Here is a 21,175-nt window from a genome sequence, read left to right on the forward strand (position 1 = left end):
GTTGGGCTTGGCAAGGTTCTTGCCCCACAGCACAACAGAGGCCTTGGCCATGCCAGTGGGGCTGCACAGTCAATGTGGTGTCAGACTGATTTGCCACTTTAGGGATGCTTGGGCACTGTTTTACCCACAGTTGCTCTACTACCAAACTGGAACTGCAGTGTTTTACCTCCGATTTGCAGTGGTGCATGATGGTTATATGTGATGAAAAGCAGCTCTTTGGGATTCCTAAAAAACTTAAAGAGAAGCTATATCTACCCCAAGAAACCAGGGAAACACCATCTGTCAGGAAACCTAACCTAGACACAGCATCTCTTTGTTCTTTTTTGCCATCTTCAGTTCCCATCCAGCTTTCAGGTCTCTGGGAACAGCTCAAACTGGTAAAAGCTCAGCAAATCCCCACAGCTGCTGGGAAACACCTCCAGATCTCACCAAGAATCACTGCACAGATGATTGGGGGTTTCAGGGGGGCACCTACCACAGGATTGAAGTTTCATGGTTGTGTTTAAGGGTACCACAGGCCCTTTTGTAATTTTGAGCTCCAAAAGAGGAGCTGCAGCACACTCTGTTCCTCCACAGGGAGTGGCTCTTGGCGTGGCCTTCTTCCCACCCAACTCTCAGCCCAGGAGCAAAAATAAATGAAAAGTAAAAGAAAAAGTCAGGCTTCATATTCTGGATGGATATTTATTTGCTTAACAGATTTTCCTTTCCTTTTTTTTTTTTAATTTTTTCTTTTTTGGTACAAAGCATCCAGGAAAGCTTTTACTTCTCTTTTTAAAAAATAAAAACTAAGTTTCTTTTAAAAAAAGACACATGAAAAGGAAAAAAAAAAGTCAATTATTTGCAATTTCTCTGTTTTTATTGTCTTCCCACCCACTTCCCTTCCCCTCCCCTCCCCCCCCCCCCCCCAAATTTGGACTGATTTTCATTCTTTTCCATATATATTTAATAAAATAAATAAAGGATTTTCTTTGTTGTGTATTGCAGTGCCATTTTTTTTAAACAAAGGCTTCATGGCTCAACATTGCAAGGTAATAACAAACAAAAGGATTATACATTAAAATCCTCCCCCTCTCAAGACTGCCCCTAGCCCTCCCCTCCAAACCACGAAATAGAATACAATTCAAGTAGTCTTTTTTTTTTATGTTTTAAATGTATGGATATATAAGACAAAGCAAGTACAGAACTGGTTAACAGAGTGTCCCCATTTTATTAGCAAGTGAGAGTATATTAGGGAGATGTAATTGATTCCCCCCCTTTTACGGTTCCTAGACAGATAATATATATTATTTTAAACCCAACCTATTTTACAGCCCTCTGCCCACCTCTCAAACCCATCCGCTCACCGAGTCCCGAGCTTCAAGCCAAAGACTTGCCTTTCCCCCCATCCCATGCAGCGGTCCCAGCCCTGCGGCCACCCTGGGGCAGGTGGGCCCCTCCTCCTGCACAGCCCCCGGCAGGGCAGCGAGGGGAGGAGGGCAGGGGGTGCGGAGCAGGGACGTGAGGGTCCGGCGAGAGGGACGCAAAGGGCAAGAGAAGGAAAAGGAGATGGCAGGGGTGGAACTGCTGCTTCTGCGAGGGCTTGGGGTGAGGGCTGCCCGCGCGCCTGCTCGCTGCACCATCGGCACTCGAGCAGCGGTGGGGAAGAGCAAGATTCCCCATGGCTCGGGAAGCCAAGCTCGGCCAGGGGGTCTGTGCAGAAGCAGGGCCTTGAGTTCTAACTGGCAACACCTTCACCATTCAAAATAGTTTTTCTCCAGAACAGTTCCCTTTTAGTCTAAGTCGCGGTGGTTGTGTTGTTTTGTTTTTTTAAAACAAAAAAAAGGATGCGTGTCGATGTATTTCTGTGTGTGCGTGCATCTGTGTACATGAGTAACAGCCAACTAGCTCATATGGTCATGACCAAGCTATATTTCAGAAGAGAAAAGAAACACATTTATCACACTTTTCCTAAAACGAAAAGCTAAAATTTCAAGTTCAGTATTCGCTATCTTGTCCTTCCCTCCCCACCCTCCCTTGCTATTTCTGGGATTTTTCCCTTCCAACTTACTTTAGCACCATAACACATTTTAAACATTACAATCCCTCTTCAGATACTACACAAAATGTCCCATAAAAATAGTGCTTTTTTGCCAAAAAAGTTATATAATATATTATATATATAAATCAACTAAATCCGTGGCAAATGTGCAATGCAGACGCCTCCTCCATTTAAAGTGAGCATCAGCTCACTTTTTTTCTTTTTTTTCTTCTTTCCCCTTTCCTTTTCCCTCTCTCTTTCTTGCTTTCTCTCTCCTCTTCCTCTCTTTCTCCCGTCATCGGTGATTTCAAAAAGGTGCAAGTCGATTTGGAATCTTGTAATGAAGCACACACACAAAAACGCAGATGGGGGCTCCTCCGAACTTCTTCTCAGGTACATTTTTCTTTTAAAGGTGCAAAAGAAAGTTATAAAAATAAGAAAAACCAAAAGAAAAAAAAAAACAAACAAAAAAGAAGAAAAAAAGTGGGGTGGGAATGAGGCAAAAAATTTTTATCCCTCAATGTTTCTCCCCGTTCTATTGTTTTTTTCACTTTATTGTCAAGAAAGACACGGAATGGACTCTTCTCGAGAAAAAAAAGATTAAAAAAAGAATTTAACTTCATATCCTTTTTCCCTCTTGCTCTTTCTTTTGTCTTCTGGCGTTGGCACCAGGGATGTCACGCAGCACCCAGCAGCAAAAAGTTCAAGTGCCAAACTGTCCCTTTGCAAGTACAGGTTTGGAAATACTGGGGGCGCGGGGGAATGAAACAGGTGTGGGAAACGAAACAACCCTCCCCCCCACCCCAAAAGGAAGATGCCGTGGGAGCGGTGCTGCTCGCCACTGCCGCCGCCATCCCCTCCTTGCTGTGTCAGTTGTTTGGTTGGGGCCGGAGCGGCGCGAGGGTGCCCCGCCGCCCCGCTCCTCGGCTCAGCGGCCCCGGGGACGGAGGGGCTTGGGGGTCGGGAATCGCCAGTCCTCCCGCCCTCCCCAGGAGATCAAAAATCGAGACAGCTGGTCAGGGTTCATTTCTGGGGGCCAGCCGTTTCCGGGGAGGCTCGCGCCGCTGGGGGCCTCTGGCTGGGCAGGGAGATGAGGGGACGGTGCAGCACCTTGGCTTCCTCGGCCGCTTGCAGCCCCTCTGCCTGCCACCGGTACTGGCGAGCCCGCAGGAAGTTGGGCACGTCCCGCTGCTGCCGCTGCGAGCTCTTCTTCTGCCACACGTCGTACTTGGAGTACTTGCCGTGCGAGGGCTTCTGGAAGCTCTCCTGCGAGGAGAAGGATAGCAATATTAGCCTCCACTCAGGCCTGCCCACTCTCCAGATGGGGATTCCCTTCTTGGACCTCCATCCCTCCCATGGAAATACTGCCTCATCCCTGGAAACAGTCACAGAAGGGTTGGACAGGGCTCTGAGAAACCTGATCCGGTTGATGCTTATTGCAGGGCAGTTACACTAGATGACCTTTAAAGGTCACTTCCAACCCAAACCATTCCATGACTCCTTGACCCAGCCCACCTCTGGTTCCCCACCTTACTAGGCGCTGACTCTTGGCAGGCTATTTGGCACGACTTGCCAATGGTGGCTGTCTCTCAAAAGCTCTGCCGAAACATCAGACCTTGAAGCTGGAGTTTGTCCTCTCCACCCACAGCATTCCTGTCTTTTCTCTCTCTATTTCCGAGGAGGACCACCATCCCTGCGCAGCCTCCTCACCTTGCTGAGTGCTGGCAGGCTCGACAGGGAGGTGGCAGAGAGGTCACGCTCCGACTTGACGGACTTGGCACAGTATGTTTCCAGCAGAGCCAGGTCGCAGCTCCGGAAGCAGCACTCCTCCACGATCCCCCGGTTGATCCGCCGGTTATTTCGTCCCACTGGTCTGCCTGCAACAGCAGAGATCCTGGCATTAGCCACCAACCTGTGCTGGACCCTCTCCCCAGCTCCATAGCACCTGCTCCACCTCCAGCCACCAGAGATTGGTGGGCTCCACATGCTTCAAAACCAGCAGCACTTCTCCCATACCAGCTGACATGTGCCTACAAACCAGCCAAGTCTCATGTTAAGACTTTCCCAGACAAATGATATTGGATGCCAACACGTGCCTCCAGCAGCAGTTTAAAGGCACTTTAAATGATGGGGTTTATCTCCCTCCTGTATCTCTGGCATGGGTGGCCTTCTTGGGCACAGCTGAGGCAAGGAAGCTCAAGCCCAGCCTGACCGCCGGCGCTGCGCCGATTACTGCAACCGTCTCTGATGTTGATCCTGGCAAGCGAATTTTATTAGAAAGAAGCAGCACAGCATTGCGGCTGCCAACCTCCCTCCGCCAGATCAACACTCAGGCAGGTGAAGCGAACCAAGGCGGCTAAATTTTACCAGATGGGACAGCTCTGAGACAGCTGCAGAAAGAATACAGGCTCCCACACCCGCCAAGAATAGCTATTAAACTTAATCTTTTAATAAGGGTTCCTCTCCCATTTCTGCCTGCAGACGGATGCAAAAGCCTATGTCTGGTGCAGCAATGACCGAGTGCATTTCATATCACTGCTTAATGATATGGCCAAAGCGCTCCAGAGGAAAAGCTTACATCAGTTTTACTGTGTTTCCTCCCCCTCTTGAAGTAAAAGAGACGGGTAAAGTTGAATTTCTGATGCAAAGCAAATTTGCTTGGGAATTGTGACTTCCAAAATGTAAACTGGCCCAAAACAAAAGGATTTTCTCCATGCTTTTGCACGTAGCATGTTATGCTCTTGTGCTGTTTGTGGGATTTGCAGCCAGGCTTCTGTAGTCTGCCATGAGCACCTCTTCCCAGCGCAAGGTGCTCCCAGGGAGGGAAACAGGGGCCAGCAACAGTGAGGCTTGCAAACAGGATCCGGTACCACATCCCAGCCAGGAGGTTCTGGGCATGGGAAAAACTGAGAGCGAGTGGTGTAAGTGCAATGCCTAACCATGCTCACCACAGCGTGCCGAGCCCTCACCTCCCAGCTGGCCCACAAGAACACACATGACCCTCCACATTGGTCCTGTGCATGACCCATCATCCACACCCCTTGCACTCCTGATGAAGCAGGCACTCAAGTATTAGGCCTCAGTGAAGATCTAAGGCTGGCTTATGTGGAGCTGACCACTTTCTCTGGAGGGTATCCCACCCTGGATGCCCATCCAAAGTGCCTCGGGACAAAGTGCAGAGCACAGGTCTCTATACATACAGTGCAACTCCACACGTGAGAAGCAGCCCCAGATGTGCAGTACAGATATGAATGCGGGATGTGGTCCTGCGAGTTCAGTGCAGCCCCACATGTGCAATGCAGGCATGGAAAACACCACAACAGTGCCTCATTGATGGCTCTGTAATAGCCCTGGCAGCAGGGCACCTGCTCTCTACTAAAATCAGTCATGTTCCCATAGGCTAGGAGCCCTCTGGTCCATGCTGGTGTACTTCCACCATGCTCAGAGGTCACACAAACAGACACAGCATCCAGGTGCTGGGTGATGGGGCAGCTGATCCATACCATGAGACCCGCCTTTGGGAGTAATTTCAAATGCTTTATTTTCCACATTCGTCCCCCTGTGCCACCACCTTCCTTTTCTTTTTCTCTAGAAGAATTTCAGGCACGACATTTAACCAGCCCTGCAGGGAGGTGAGAAGGATGGTTCCCCCTCGGCAAAGGTTCATCGAAGGGAACACTGTTAGGAGTTTTACTTTCTCTCTTGTGGTCAATAAACACACTGGATTGGGTCCTCCCCTGAAAGGCAGGACAGGTGTGTTGGGTGCCCACAGCTCAAGCAGTGCCAGAGTAGGCAGCCCAAGTGGTGATGGTCAAAGGAGATGGGGACAGGAGCCAGCCTGGGGCCAGCTGCATGTATCTCTGTGCATGAAATGCCCAGTAAGATCCTTGGGAGAGGTGCACTGCCACCAGTATCCTGCACTGCACATGGTCCCTGCTCAGCTCCTATCAATCGCAGTGCCCAACTCGATCCATGGCAGGCTGCTGAAGCATTAAGCTGCTCCACAAAGGCATCCTGACAGGGGCAGAAGGAGAGTTTAGAAGGGAAAGAGAAAAAATTCAAGCCCCCCCCTCTTGCTAGCATATCCCCTAAGGGCTAGATTCACACTCCCTCTGAACAGAAGGTTGCACAAGTGATGACACACATGGTTTGAGGAGAAGTTGAGGTTTTCAAAGGTTACGTATCTCCTCTCAAAAACAGAAGTTTCCCACTTGCAATTATGTGTTTGTTTGGAAAGAAGAGGGGAGGAAAAAAAACAACAAGGAAAGCAGGACTATATTCACTGCCGTGCCATCAAGGGCAATTTCTGGCATGTGTACACATGGGAAGATCATGTCAGTGTGTGTTTGCAAATGCCCAGGTGTGGCACTGCCAGGGTGAGCTCCCAGCAGGGACCACCACTGTAGTATGGGCTCTTCCTCCCTGATTGCTGCCCTTGCCTGCCCATCAGGCACATGTGTGGCCCCCAGCCCCAACGTGCTGCCCTTTCTCTCCTGCATAAAGCTGCTGCAAGCCATTCCCCTTGCAGGCACCACTGCCAGCTCCACCACAACTCTCCGATAGGGCACATTTCCCATTACATAATTGTCCGTACAGACCTTGCCAAATGCCACTACAATCCTCTGGGGGAGAGTTACTTTAGGAAAAAAAATAAGCAAACAAAACAAACAGGGATTTAGTCACAGAAAGTACCTGGAGACAACAGGACATTGATGGCTAACAGAAATATTGCTGCTGACCTGGATTGGGAAGCGTGTTTGTTCTGTAACACGATTTACACAGGGACTAAAAGCTGAATTTCCTGGCTTTTGCCCATGGGTGGCATCTCACTTCGCTGCCATTGCCCAACCCAGGGAGGGTTTTGCCACTCTGTCCCTTGCCCGCAGGGGAGAACTGTGTGGGCAGCAGGCTGGGGCATTGCCGGGGCACGCGAGCTACTTCCCATCACAGCCACGACCGCTTCCTCCTGAGGAAATGCGCTTCCTCTCGGCCTGCAGTGAATGGCTAGGCTCCCTTTTTCCCAAAACTGAGCTTCACCAAAACCTTCTACAGCGCTGCTGAGGGGACAAGCCCTGAGATGCAAAGTCCAGTGATGCAAAGTCCAGCAGTGTGAAGCCCTCCAGCTGCCTGGGGTTACTCCTGTCCAGGTACAGGCTAACCTGACAGAGCACCTCAGAAGGGGCACAAAGCCAAAACCGGTCCTGGGAGAACCCAGAGGCCACATACCTGCAGCTCAGCTACACCACTGTGTCAGAGGCAGTGGCACTGCCACAGCCATGGGGGACAGGAGGGTCCCTTCCTTAGCATAAACACCCCACGGCTCCTGGCTCTCCACTCTCGCTGGGGCCGAACAGATGCTGTGGGGAGGGGTGCATGGTGCTGGTGCCACCCTGGCTGGGTCCCCTCTCCTCCGGTCAATCAGGCGGTCAGCCGAGTGGAAGGGGACTTTGGGTGTAAACAGTCCCCGTGCCCCTGTCGCAGGAATGTTGGGAGCAACAAGGGGGCCTTTGTGCAGCACCGGGCCCCGTCCCAGTGCCCCCGGCCTGGCCCTCCCCCACCCCGGCACCGCACTTTCCCCGCTGCTTTTTCCTAGTATTATTCGGAGGAGCGGCGGGTGCGCAAGAATGTGCCCCGTCAGCACAAGCGGCTGCAAAGAGCTAAATTCTTATCAGCTGTTGGAAAGGAGGAAACAGGAGCTGTTGTTTACAGAGAAGTCGGCCGCCTCTCCCCTTGCAGCCCCTTCTCCCTCCCTGCCAGAGCTGCATGACAGCAGCTTCAGGGCCGAAGCTTCCTCTAGACCTGCTGGGCTTTTCCAGGCTGGACTCAGCATCCCTGCATGGGCTGTGCCGCTGTCCTTGGGTGGGTGCTGGGGAGCAGGGGTCCCAACCCTGCCACAGAGCCACGGCAGGAAGCCACCACTTGACAGCAGCTGCCGGCCAAGCCAAAAGCCTTAAAAGTCACAGAGAGGAGGCATCACCGGTGCACAGCAAAGCGTGCTCAGGTTCAGCTGTAGCCTGCCCAGGCATGCCTGGCATATGATACAGGGCTGGCATCACCATGTCCACTGTGCTGCATGGCTGGGTAATCTCAGTGCTGCCTGCCCCTGTCCCTGTTAGTGCAGCTCTTCTGCAGCCCCAGCACTTGGAGGCAGCTTCAACATTCTCAGCCCCAAGCACCTGCGATGCCTCCCAGGACACCATCTGTACATGCATCCCCCTTGCACTGATGCAAAGAGCACTGTATTTCACAGCTATCTTTGCTAGCAAAGTGCTGTCTTGCAAGAATGCAGAGCATCACAAGTTCTTAAATAACTGCTTCAGAAAAAAATAACAGATATTCATACAATTTTTGTTTTTTCCAATATTACCAGTCAGACGCTTCAACAACCCTCGTCCAGCAAGCGGGGCCCTCAGATACGCACAGGACAAGGCTGCCCAATTCACTTACTTCCTGTGTGAACAGCTGCTTTAGCACAGGCTGCTCATCAGATCACACATCCCATGCTGTGAGATGCTCAAGACAAACCTAGGCCTGGTTTTAAGGCATAAACCCACAACTGTACAACATAACTGTGCCCTATTGCATCTACATGGTGACGACTGTGTAGCCATGTGGGTTTAGCATTGAAGATGAACATGGTCAGAAATAATCACTTATGAGGCCAACTGAGGGAAGTAGAGAGGGAAAAATTAAGTGAAATGGGGATGTCCAAAACCTTCATTAAGTAGAGGCATTGCCCAAACGTCTTCAGCCCTGCATAGCACAGGCTGGTCAGATGCTGAAAGGGTTAAAATATTGGACTACGCTTCCTCCCCGGTACCTGGGCTCACCAGAAATATTCAAAAAGGTGAAGCAGGGAAGGGGGATGAGAGAGGACAAAAAGAAATAAAGCAAGAACCCCCTTGCAAGCACCAGACTGGCCACTTGGCACCAAGAGACTTGTCTGCCTTCAAAAGTGTTTTTATTTTGGCCTGGGCAGCTGGGTTATTTGAGGTGAAAGGAGGTCAGTTTGACCTTAAAACAAAAGCCCCATTCCCTTTCATCCCCAGAGAGAAGGAGGAGGGAAGAGAAAGCAGGGAGGGAGACAGATGCTCCTCTACATATAGAGGGAGAGGAAGAGCTGTGAAAGCGGGAGAAGCACTTGCCTCCTTACCAGTAAGGGAAGGGGGAGATGAAAAGAGGAAGGGCAGCTGACATGCAAACCCTCGCTGCTTGGCTCCATCACAGCAAGGAAGTGCACCCAGAGCACCCCAAAAGTGCCACCTGCCCACAACACCCAGGGAGCCATGAGAAGATTCTGCTGCTCAGTTGGGATGGGTGATCACCCCCACAGAGAGCTGCAAAGCCACCTGCAGCCCGACCACCTGCCCAAAACTACACAGCCTGAACCCTGCTTTTCTGTGTGTGGGATCCCTGTGCCTCTCTCTGCCCAACCTCAGCAGGCAGCACCAGACAAGTCTGGCGAAGCATCTAGGTTGGGAAGGGACATCCAGGTTGGAAAAGAACATCCAAAGTAGTTTCCTAACTTTGCAGCACCCCGTTGTTCCCTGCACAGGCAGACTGGAACAAGAGGCAGGCTGGGTCTCAACTCCATTACTCCAAAACAGCACCCTGTCTACTTGAAGGTGACTTTTTAGTTCCTTTTTCCCAAGGCAGAGGCAAGACTGCCAAATGCATGGCACCATGTGCAGCTGGTATCTCCATCCTCTTCCCCCCTGCATTTGGCTTTGCATCTTTCCTGTAGTCAGTCACTCTGTGGTTCAGTCCTCAGTGGGGAGCAAGACACGGTGTTTTCCCACTCCCAAGCAGAGCAAACACCAAAACAAGGTATCGCACTCGAGGCACCTTTGCTCATAGATCACTGAGCATCCATTGTCACTGGTTTACTCCTCATCCTTCCTGTTTAGCAGCTAATCCATTGCACTGCCAATGGTCCAAACACCCAAAGCATCCTGGTGGAAAGCCCGCTGCAGCCAGCTGGTCTGAAGCCATCTGGACGCTGCACACAAAAGCAATGCTGCATTTTTTTGCATTAGCTGCACTGCAAAAGGGTAAGACATCACTCTTCAGCAACAAGTTCACCAGTAGATAGCTGGGAGGTCACGAAATTTTGGGAGCAGCTTAGAAAGTGCTGCTATACCCAAGCAAAGCCTGCCTGGGAAGGGAGAGCGCTCAGCTTCCTGCCTGCTGTCAGGATGCAATGCTTAGGCAGCAAAGTTTCAAAATAAACCAGGACCCAAGCTCAGCAGAGCGGTGGCTGCAGACATCCTCATTATTGTAATGAGTTGCCCTTATCCCTGGTGAACCAGTCACATACGGCTCCCCAGAGACATTTGACTTTCCCGAGCATCATAGGTGGGACTCAGCTTCCCCGTGGTACCAGACAGTCCCCCAAACCAGTGCCAAGTGGATGCATGTCACCCTGAGCATGCCCATTTTCTTGCTCCCCTCCTGCCCTACTGCCATATACAAGGAAATCATGAAAAGCACCAGGCTGGGAAACCCCTCCTTTCCCTCCCGGCCCGGCTCTGCTGAGGCAAGGCGTGGGGTGGGGGCAGCATCCTGCCCGCTGCTGGCAGCTGCCAGCACTTACTGAAGTAGAAGCCCCTGTCCCCACAGACGAACTGCAGCGTGTCCACCAGCTCCCCGCCACAGAGGGTCTCCGCCGTGCCGTAGGCGGCGGCCGAATCCAGCGCGTAGGCCAGGAACGCGAGGAGCAGCAGCAGCATCCGCCTCGCCGCGCACATCCTCTGCACCTGGGGACAGAGGCACAGCATTAGCACCGCGGGACAGACCCCTCTCTGCCACCTCCCCTGGGCCCTGCCCCCCCACCCACAGCACGCCCCAGACATGTCGGGATGCTGCTGCTGCAGGGAAGGAAGGAAGGACCGGCAGCGCTGCGACAGCCGCTGGGGGGAGGCCAGCTCCCTGCACTCGGCCTGCCGGGCAGCAGCTCCAGGCAGACAAGGTTTGCATTGAAGCAGTTTTTCCATTGGAAAATCCCACTTCAGCCTACCTCCAAAAGGCTTTTATTTCCCCTGCTCTTTCAACAGTGGGATTTTACTATTTTTTCCCCCCTTTTAAAAGGGAATTCATTCAAATTATTATCAGTAGGGGTTTTTTTTCCTCTTCTGATGACAGGTTTTCATGCCCTGTCTGAAAACATGTCCATCCAAAGTGAAAACAAGTGAAGCTTCAACCTGTCCTAGAGCTGCTTTTGAGAAAAGCTGGGAAGAACAGCTTTTGTCCTGGACATGTGAGAGAGATGAGGCTCAGGCAATCAAGAGGCTGATTGCACAAGCTGTCTTTGCTGACAAGAGTTGGGACTGAGAAGACATCTCTCAGGAACAATGTGATCCCATGGGAAACACACCTAAGGCATCACTACAGAGTGCAAAGACAGTGTCAGACAGTGCAGAGCATTAAAAAAGAAACACCCTGGATATTTGCTAACTAGCCCAAAGACTTCCCCTGACCTGGCTCCAGCAAACAGCTTTACCTCCATGTCAGCAGGTGTAAAGCAAGGGTGCTACTGCCCCACTGGACAGGGCAAAACCCATGGATGGTTCAAGACATTATAGTCCCTCAGTGATGAGCCTCGCAGTGCACATACAGCCAAATTACGCTGGGTTTTGACCAGACAGGTACGCTCAAAAAGAAGAGAAGCACATCAAAATAGCAGACGATGTGTGGCAAGCCTAATCTCAAGCAGAGCTTCCCCTCTCCTTGCTAATATTCAAGCAAGACAGCAGGTTTCACATCCAGCTTTCATCACCATAGCATCTGAGCAACTCGAGAATAATATCAGTTAATGAATATTACCTCACCCCCCCGGGATGCTCGGAGATGGAGCCGAAGCCCAGGATAGATTAAATGACTCGCCCAAGGTCACAGGGGAAGTCTGCAGCACAGCCAGGAAATTAGCCCAGCTCCCCCGAGGCCCCACTACGGTCCTGCCAGCAATAAAGACACCCTTGCTGCCGAATTTTTAGTAGCATGTAGCTCAAATTGTCACTGCTAGAAATGCATCATGCTTACAAGTCATGAGCTCTACTGAGCAGCAGGAGGACAGGGATCAGCAGTAGCAAAAGCCAAAACAGAGGTTTCAAGGTCTGGGTGGGCTGTGGGGGGCACTCCTCGTGCTCGAGTTTTGATGCCCGTAATATTGCTCAGCTTGTGCTGGCAGAAATCAGCAAGACTGGAAAAAGGCCTCCAGAGCTCTGGACAAGAGAGGCAGCAGCCCTGGGAACAAACTGGTCTCCAATTGGCAAGTGATGGGACCAGGACCAGCTTTTCCAGCAGCAATGGTCCCTTCAGCACACCGCAGAGATTTTGTTCTATATTACAGTAGGAGCAGAGGGATGGCACCAGGCTGTGGCACCATGCTGCCAAGCTTCAGTGTTTTATCACCAGCACCTCGATTTCTTGCATCAAGTGGCCAACAGGTGTTTACTGGGGCTCCCCAATGTGAACACAGCATCACCTTCACTGCTGGAGTCATTACCCTGGTGCTGCAGCATCAGCAGCCAGACCTCCAGCTGACAACAGACCAACCACCCTGCTCCTGTCGCTTTTTCAGCCCTTTTTTTTCACATTCAGATCCCGATTGCTGGTGTCCCCAGGTAGTGCCAGCACTCATTGTCAGGGTGATGGGTTTGTCACCAGCCAGTGCTGCCATCGAAGGCGCTGATATGGGACTTCAGGACACCCACATAATCCCCTGTCCCCAGTTAGGCTCATGCTGGCTGTGGCCACTGTGGCTAATGAGCAGGCTGCATGTTGGCCTCCCCCAGGCCAGAGCCACCCCCGGCAAGAAGGGGTTGCTTGGGTGCACAGGTGACAAACACAATTTTTCCTCCACATTCAGTCTAAAGAAAAGGGTGAGATGCTCTGAAGCAAGGGGAGAGCGAGATTTTGTCAGTGGACGATATTTGATGCTGGGGAGACTTGATACCTTCTGTGGAAAAACACTTGCGCTCCTTGGAAAATACCCGCTCCTGCACAAGCCGCACTGCAAGCCCCTGGCAGCCTTCCCTGCCTCCACTGCAAGCTCTTTCCAGGTGCCCACACACCGTGTAAGTTGGGCCAGGAAATGTCCCTGAAACGGCAGGAACAGGGAGAGCCCCAGTGCTGTCGTCCAGAGCACGGCTAACATGGAGGTGTGAAAGGCAACTGAGTCCACCTTCGCCCATGCACCAGCCACCAGCCCTTCCCTCTGCTGTCACCTTGGCGTCTCCCTGCTCCTTCCAGCAGCTGTGTAATGAGAAACCAGGCAGCAAAGCAAAGAGCATCTTTATTTACTACCCAGAGCTGCAGTTTCTCTCCAGCTTGATGGAGCTGCAACCCAGCCCAACCCCATAAGCCTTTCCCTCTCCCTTTGGCCCTACTGACTCTGCTGAGGAAAAGCCCCCAACCTTCACACAAAGGCTACAGAGGCTCCCAGGGTGCCATCACTGGCTCAGCATGTCCCAATAACCTATCAATTGATCCTTCCCTCCCTCACATGCAGGGATGAACAGACCCATGCAGGAGAGCTTGCACCTGCCTCGCCATGGCGAGGTGCACCCCAAAACAGGGTGTCATGGCACAGCTGGGTACCTGCAGCCCACGACCTGGCTGCTGCAAGCACCATGCCAGCTGCACAGGTTGCATGTGGGCTTCATTTGTCATGGCAAACTGAATGGCTGCTCAGCATGGTTAGTCTAAGCCCTGTGAATACCTCTGAGACTTCATTCTCCACTGGAAACATGGGACAGCACAGCTTTTGGTTTCTAGTCCAAGCATTAGGGCAGGGATGGTCTCCTCAGCTGTTGAACAGGAGTAAATTCACACCAGTGGTTGGGAACCTTCATATTTTATTAGAAAGCCTCTTACATGAAATGGAACAGGAGTAAGGCAGTGAGAGGGAAGTGGGCCACTTCCCAAAAGGACAAGATCCTGCTTCTGCTAGGAGAGAGGCTACAGCTACCACCACTCCATTCTTGCCAAAGCAGGGTCAACTAGACCTGCCATTCTTCCTCAAGTGCCCAGGGAGAGCTCAAAGGCTTTAGGATGCAGTGGGAATGGCAGCGCCGGATGCCCAACAACCTGAGCGCCTAATTCCCGCTAAGGAGGGCTTGGACCCCACACAGTGTGCAAGAGAGTGATGCAAGAGGAATTTCTTGGTTGCACATGTGACCTGTACCATCCTGGGAATCACACCTGAAGTGCCTCTGAATAACCCACATCTGAAGCAGCATTATCAGCGCAGAACTCAGATAAGGTATCAGCACACACTGCTGGCCTCTCCCTCCCTGGAGAGGGTCTGCTTTGCTCTCCATCCTTCCTGCCCCTCTCCCGCCTTTCCTGGCATCCCCAGCACCCCACACAAAGCCACTGGAACCAGCTCAGCCGCAAGCTGCCATGTGCAGGATGCTGCCGCTGCCTTGGAACTCCTGTGTATTCCTGCCTCGCAGCACATGTCACTGTGCCCCAAACACCTCTTGGCAGCCCCCAGCCACCAGAGAGGACCAACAAAGAGGGTCCTCTCTGAGTGCCTGTGGCGTGCAGGAAGCGAGCCTGAGAGCAGGTCTGCAGTGGAGTCACCCTCCCACTCGAGACCGTTAATGGATTTTTTCAGGATCTGCTGCTGAATCAGCTGGATTGACAGTTTCTGTCCAGCTGCTGGGGAGTTGGGGGACAAGAGGCCACAATGCACTAAAAGGCCCAGTTGCCAAGTCTCAGAGTACAGCTCAGGCATCCCTTGCATCCAGGCTTGTGCTGAGCAAACCAAACCATAGTGCCTCTCGGGCAACAAACATCTCCCCAAAAACAGAGACAAAACCTCCTGTCTGACCTAATTCCTTCTTCAGTCTGGCCTTCATTGCAATTTAATATGAACAGAACAACGTAGGAGGGAATTGACAGATGGCCCAGTCTGTAAAATTTGGATTTGGACAGCAAAAAGAAAAAAAATCTTGTTTCTCTGTGGAGCAGTGCAGTGTTTAAAAGGGAGCATGGCGAAAGAAAAGTCGTCAGCCCAAACCCAGTGGCACGTGCCAGAGGGGAAAACCCCAGTTTGCACATCCCAGCATCCCTCACACACCACCCCTTCAAAAACAAATGGGCAGAGTGATGTTTTGCTACTCTGATGACTGCCTGTGAGAGATGCTGAACATCTGCCTCTCTGCATTACTCCTGTCCATGAACAGCCCCAGGAGAGTGGGGAGCTGACCTGGTTCTGAGCGTGGCAATCCCGAAGGAGCAGGATGTGGGTGTGTGCCAACCTCTCAAGTGCCAAGTGAATGCCGGCCCTGCCCATGGGGCAACCCAACCTCAGACAGGGCACCGGGCCATGACGCCCTGAGGTGTCAAGGAGCAAACGGATAATGGAAGCCAGCGTGAGAGGCAGGTGCCTTGGCAGCTGAAAACCACCCAGGACCTGCATCTTAGGCAGAGGCACAGGGATGAGGTGCCCAGCAGTACCTGAAGGCAGAAGAGCCACCTCATGCTGTGCCACAGAAGAGCCTCTCTTTTCATCTGAAAGAGAAAGGAGATTTCCAACCACCCACGGCTTGGAGGAAGCAAGCTTCAAAACACAAAACTTTTGACCATTGAGATGTCAGGCAAATAAAACTGATTCAAGAGGACCAGGGGTTTTGCTGTTTTGCTCAGGCTTGAAAAAAATAAAATACCTCCTGATTCTTGGCACCTGGCTCACATGACATTCATATGGCTGAGGCTGGCAATACTGCTGCTATTTTTAGCCCTCACTTTTTTTGTCTTCACTGCTCGTCCCCATCAGCAGCCCACTCTGCCCCACACCGGGGGTCACCTTTCTGCCTCCCATCCTGTGAGCCCAGAGAGGCACCTGCCTCCTCTGCCTGTGGGACAGGGGCCAGGGCAGGCAGGGAAGCGCTGCCCACACCCCACGTCTGTATGTGCTGCAGGAGAGCTACCGTGCCTGCGGAAAAATCAAGCTGAAAAAGGTGAATGGGGTATTCAGTACCATTTACTCACCCCGCTGGGGAGTCAGAGTGTATTGCATAAATTTTGGTATGCGGCCCAGAAACATTTGATTTATTGTATTAAAAAAAAAAGGAAATGCAATCTTGCTTAACTCTTCTAAAGACAGCTGGCAGGACCCAGTGAAGGGATTTAAGTCCATTTTAGTAGCCTCACTTAACTCCTTTCTTTATTGTTCCTCTCTCCTTTCTGCATTCCCTTCCAAAACCTGGAGTATATCAGGGAAAGTTAACAGCAAGTTAAGCTGTTAAATCAGGAACTGTGGTGACTGGAGTCTACTGGCAAGTGATATTCCCACAACACGTTGAACTTGCTTTATGTCTTGGCAGAGCAACTTTAACCCTTTCAGAGCCAGGCTGTAACACCAAGGCAGACTTCCTCCCCTGGTGCCCCCCCACCTCTCCTGACCCCTCACACAACCGTGCCGAGGGAGGCCGATATCGCTTTGCCCCGCTAAGACACTCATCAGCTTTTAAAAGCAAAGACAATCCAAAGAAGGATCAGAGAGGTCAGTCCCAGGACACGAGCTGGGAGAGGGTGGGCCACGTACAGTGCTCGTATGCACTGCTGGAAACACACCAACTCCTCGGTCCCTCTAAAAATAAGACCTCACCTGCTGTGTTTGCTTTATTTAAAAAAAGAAAAGTACAGAAATGCTTTTCTGTGGCGCTCCATGAGGCAAGCTGGGCTCGTGCTGAAGCCTATAGGAATCAAGGGGAAGACATACACTGACAACTCTGGGCTGACTGGTCAAAGCAGCAGCCCTCCAGCCAGGCTGAAAAAAAGATCACCTGTCAGAAAGAGCGCTGGGACACACACGCAGACACATTTTGGCTCTCAAATTTCATGCAGCAGTGGGAGGGGACCCGCGGTGTCAAATCTTTTATCCCTTAATGAATTTTCACAGGAGCTGGGATAGCCCCTTTGAAAGGCTGAGTGAACTTGTGTGGGTGTCAACAACACGGAGCAAGATTTACAGCTCTGACCCATTCACCCCCACCAAAATTGTCAAGTTGGGTCCAAAACAGCACAGTGGAACTCGAAACAGAAGTGTCAGTCAGTTTTATACCTCCAGATGTCCTTAGCACAAAGTCATCCTTAACAAAACCCCACGACCCAGGCTCCTCAACTCCACTCTAAATCAAGGCAAGAGGAGGAATAAAAAACCCAACAGGCTGAACCCTGCAAAGTAAAAGGAAAAAAAAACCCAAAAACCACCCACATACACACACAACCTGACAATAAACAAACCCAAAGAAAAACAGACCTCCGTCTCCCAAGCACATCCCAGCATTTGGAAGAAAACTACAGACTTTGTATAGGAAGCCTGGGTTGAAAGCAGCGGGTCTCCCGAGGTGTCTGTTTAAAACCACCCACACAAACCTTGTTTTTACACTTGATTGCTCCACACCACCCTAGCGAGACCTGGCGTATCAGCAGCCCTGCTGAAGTACCCCTGGCTGGAGGCGAGGCAGCCACATCTGCTGGTACAGTTACGCTAAATCCGAGTTCCCTCATGTGCCCCAATTCCCTACTGCTCAACAGAGCGCTAAAACCTTTCCAAGTTGCGCTCTTAAAACAATTACTGTAGGGAAAAGCAATTGGGAAGGAAGAAGAAAAAAGAATTTTAAAAAAAAAATCACAGAAAGTCGAAGGCTGCAGGCCAACCATTAACTCTCACTCCATTTTGGCTCCGCTTTCTTGTTTTTCCTCCCTGTATTTTTATCCCTCCCGAGACCGAGCACACCGCAGTGTTTTGCAGAAGAGAGTTTAATAATCTCCCCGGTCTCCGGAGCCGGAGAGCCGCCGGTGCCCCCCCCCCCCCCCCCCGCGCGTCTCCCCGCTCCCGCAGCCGCCCCGCGCGGAGGGAGCTCGGCGGGCAGCGGGAGGCCGCGCAGCCCTGCGTGACCTCGCATAGCCCCGGCCCGGCCCCCGCACGGCCGCGGCCGCCCGCACACGCGCGCTGCCGCCCCTCCGCCGCTCCCCACGCGGGACCGCGCCGGCTCCGCGCCGCCGCCCGGCCGGCCCCATCCCCGCCGGCCCCATCCCGGCCGGCAGCATCCCCGCCGGCGGGCGCGGGCGGCGGGAGGGACCCCCGGGGATACCCCGCGCACCCCACCGCAGCGGGGCCGCCCCGCCGGCAGCGGCTGGGCCGGCGCTCGGGGTCCCTCTAGTGACACGCGTGGGGACGGCGGGCAGCGGCCGGGATGGCTCAGCGGTGCCCGGGGCGGCGCGGCTCGGCGTGGCACGGCACGGTTCTGCACGGCACGGCTCTACCCGGCACGGCGCGGGGAATCCCACCGTGCTCTGCCCGCGGAGGGCAGCGCGGAGCGGCGCTTACCTTGGCACTGCCGCTGCTACTCTCAACTTCTTGCGGCGGCGGCGGGCCGGGGAGGAAGGCGGGCTGCCGGCAGCGCTCATCCGTGTGTGCCCCGGCGCTTGACATGCTGCTCTCCTGCCCTGGCAGCGATCGCAGCTTTGGCTTGCCTTCCCCGCGCCCTGGCACGGTCTCCTCGCCTTGCCTCTTTGGTATGTCAAGTCCCTGCTGGATTTTGTCTGAAGGATGTTATTTTGTTACGATCGGGTATTTTGTTATTCTAGAGAAAGAGCGAGCGAGCGCTTTCCTTTCCTCTCCTTTTCCTTTTTTCTCTTTTTTGTTTTTTTCTGGGTTGTTTTTCACCCTTTTTTTTTTTTTTTTCTTCCCTTCTCTTTCTCTCCTCCTGCTTTGGCTGCCCCTTGGGTGGCTCTCACTTTTGTGTTTACTGAGTGCGTCCCCTTGGTCGGGGCGAAGGGGCCGGCTGCCTCACTGCCCGCTGCTCCCGGCTGGCTGCCCCACGAGCGAGGAGACAAGCAGGGCGCTCCGGCTTTTATACCTTTTATACCCCCCCAATGGGCATGCTCTCCCGGCGAGCACCAGCCCGGCCACGGCAGCCAATAATGTTGCAGAGCGGTCTAACCCCCTCTTTTCCCTCCCTCCCTTCCTTTCTTCCCTCCTTCTCCCTCGTAACCCTCCGGAGTCCAGCTCGGGAGGGAAGAGGGGACAGAAAGTTTCTGCCGCACGGTTTCTTTGCGTGCTGCTACCCGAGGTGGGGGCTTTACCCCCTCTGCCGGCCCCGGCTGGGAGGGGGGCTACGTGCATCCCCCGCTGCCGCGCAGGTGAGGGGAAGAGCTGTGGATCCGCACCCCGACCCCTTGCCCAAAATGCTGGGGGCACCCCTTGAGCGCCTCTCGCTGCGAGCTGGCGACCCCCGAGTCCCGGCGGGGTGGGAGAGGGGAGATCGCCCAGCCCGTCCTCTCGGGGGTCCCTCTCTAGGTGCACACGGGCACAGGTGTCCGCGCCGGCCGCCGAACTGCTCGGAAGAGCTCCCCGGCAAAGGCACGGGCATTCCCGCCCGGCCGCCCCGGCCCCCGTGCCTGCCCCGCCGCGGGCAGCGAGCCCCGGCCTGGGCGGCAGCGAGCCCCGCGGCCACCCCCGCGTGTCCGTGTGGACAACATGGACGCTGCCCCTCCGCACGCGGATCTTGCACCTCGCAGAGCACCTTCCCGCAGCGCTTCCCGCTCGCTGGGTCGCCTCCGCTTCCCGCCGGCTCCTGCAGGAGAGCACTGCTGCCTCTAAGCCAAAGGGACTTTTCCCAGGCTTCGCCGTGCGTGTGCAGCAGCGCGGGCAGAACGCGCTCCCGCTGCTCCGCGCTGCTGCATGGCAGGCACACCGCGCTGCATCGGCCGGCACTCGCCCGCTCCCCAGGATCTGCCCTCCAAGGTCTGCCCCGGGGAAGGAGCCCCGCTGGCTTTCAAAGGCAGCCCTCGGTGCCCGCACCCTCACCGCTGCCCCGGAGGATGCCCCTCTGCAGGGGCACGCGTATCAGGCTGCGCCACAGGCGCGTACCCTTCTTGGAGCAGAGAGGAGCAGGGCTACCTGAGACCTGAGCGGCAGGTTGGCCTACCTCAGGTAGGGCTTGCCATAGCTGGTGGTGGCAGACGGCGAGGATGCAGCAGTCCTCACCCCAGCATGCAATAAAACCCCCCTTATTTCTTTGCCTTTTTCAAGTTTGTACTTTGCCCCCCCCCCCAAGGATGGGAGGCTTGGTGCATCTCTCAGCAGTCAGAATTGCCCTAAACGTGCCCAAGAAAATGTGGGCAGGATTATCCTTTCTCACTAGGCTTTGGGCATCCTTTCCTTTCCTCCCTAGCATCCTTCTGTTCAGTGAGCTGTCCTCTGGGATGTGTCGCTGCACAGCACACCCAGCAGTTCTGGTGTCAGGGCTGTGGGCTGCAACAGAAACATCGGCACATCTAGGAGAGGGTGGTGATGCTGAGGAAGCAGTTCTGCGCACATCAGACTCAATCACACGCATCAGTTCTCAGCTCCTACACTGATATTTAAACACGTAAAGAAGTGACCTCGCCGTCAACGAGACTGAGCATCTGCCAGCATGTGCCAGGGCTCCAGATTTCTCCTTACCTTGGGCTTTTGGAGTTTCTCCTAGATGCCCAGGACTTAGTAAATCCCGGTTGTGGGTCCTCGCAAACCTCTCAGCAGAGGTGGTCTTAACAAAGAGCAAACCACTTTTCCTCCCTGCAAAAGCAGAAACCCATCAAAGGAAAGGACCCAACCTTGGCAGGGAGGTCAGCAGGGCTGTAAGCTACTGTTAATAGCTGAAGGAACCCAGCTCCCTTCCCCCAACTCACCACAAGGACCTCCTGAGAGTAGACAAAAGAAAGCTTGGAGGGTTAATCTCCCTGAGAAAAACAAGTGATTTTCCAGTAAACAACTGCAATAGCAAACAATGGGGGTGAAAAATAGTGATCATAAAAAAGTCGGTTTGGAGGAAGAGACGACCCACTAAGAGAGGTGTCCTTTGGCTGGGGGAAAAACACGGCAGCAGTTTGGTGAAGATTCAGCAGCAGCAGCAGCAGCAGCCACAGCAAAATAAACCCCACAAGTTGCCACTGGATCTACTTGTGTTTGTGCCTTTTGATCTTTTAATTGCTTCTTAGTTATCCTTCAGTGCAAATAAATAGTGCATTGTGTCAAGAAAGAGGAGGGGGGCGGGGAAGGGAAGAAAGAGACACAAAAGAAAGAGCTGTCGCCCAGAAGAGAAAAGGAACAGGTTCTTTCCCCCACCTTTAAAGGAGTGAATATATCTGTATTGG

The 21,175-nt window shown here is 53.2% G+C and overlaps 1 protein-coding gene across 1 annotated transcript; it reads right to left on the reverse strand.

Annotated features, from left to right (window-relative positions):
• Positions 1-655: 655 nt before the first annotated feature.
• On the reverse strand, positions 656-18,797 carry IGF2 (insulin like growth factor 2). Its single transcript, XM_039553025.1, has 4 exons — positions 18,363-18,797; positions 10,611-10,773; positions 3,728-3,894; positions 656-3,283 (listed from the first exon to the last, which is right to left on the reverse strand). Exons 1-4 carry the CDS (start codon positions 18,465-18,467, stop codon positions 3,041-3,043), a joined length of 678 nt encoding a protein of 225 aa, XP_039408959.1. The 5' UTR covers positions 18,468-18,797; the 3' UTR covers positions 656-3,040.
• Between the last annotated feature and the right edge of the window lie 2,378 nt (positions 18,798-21,175).

This window comes from Corvus cornix, chromosome 5 (genome assembly GCF_000738735.6).
Source record: "Corvus cornix cornix isolate S_Up_H32 chromosome 5, ASM73873v5, whole genome shotgun sequence".
Taxonomy (NCBI): Eukaryota; Metazoa; Chordata; class Aves; order Passeriformes; family Corvidae; genus Corvus; species Corvus cornix.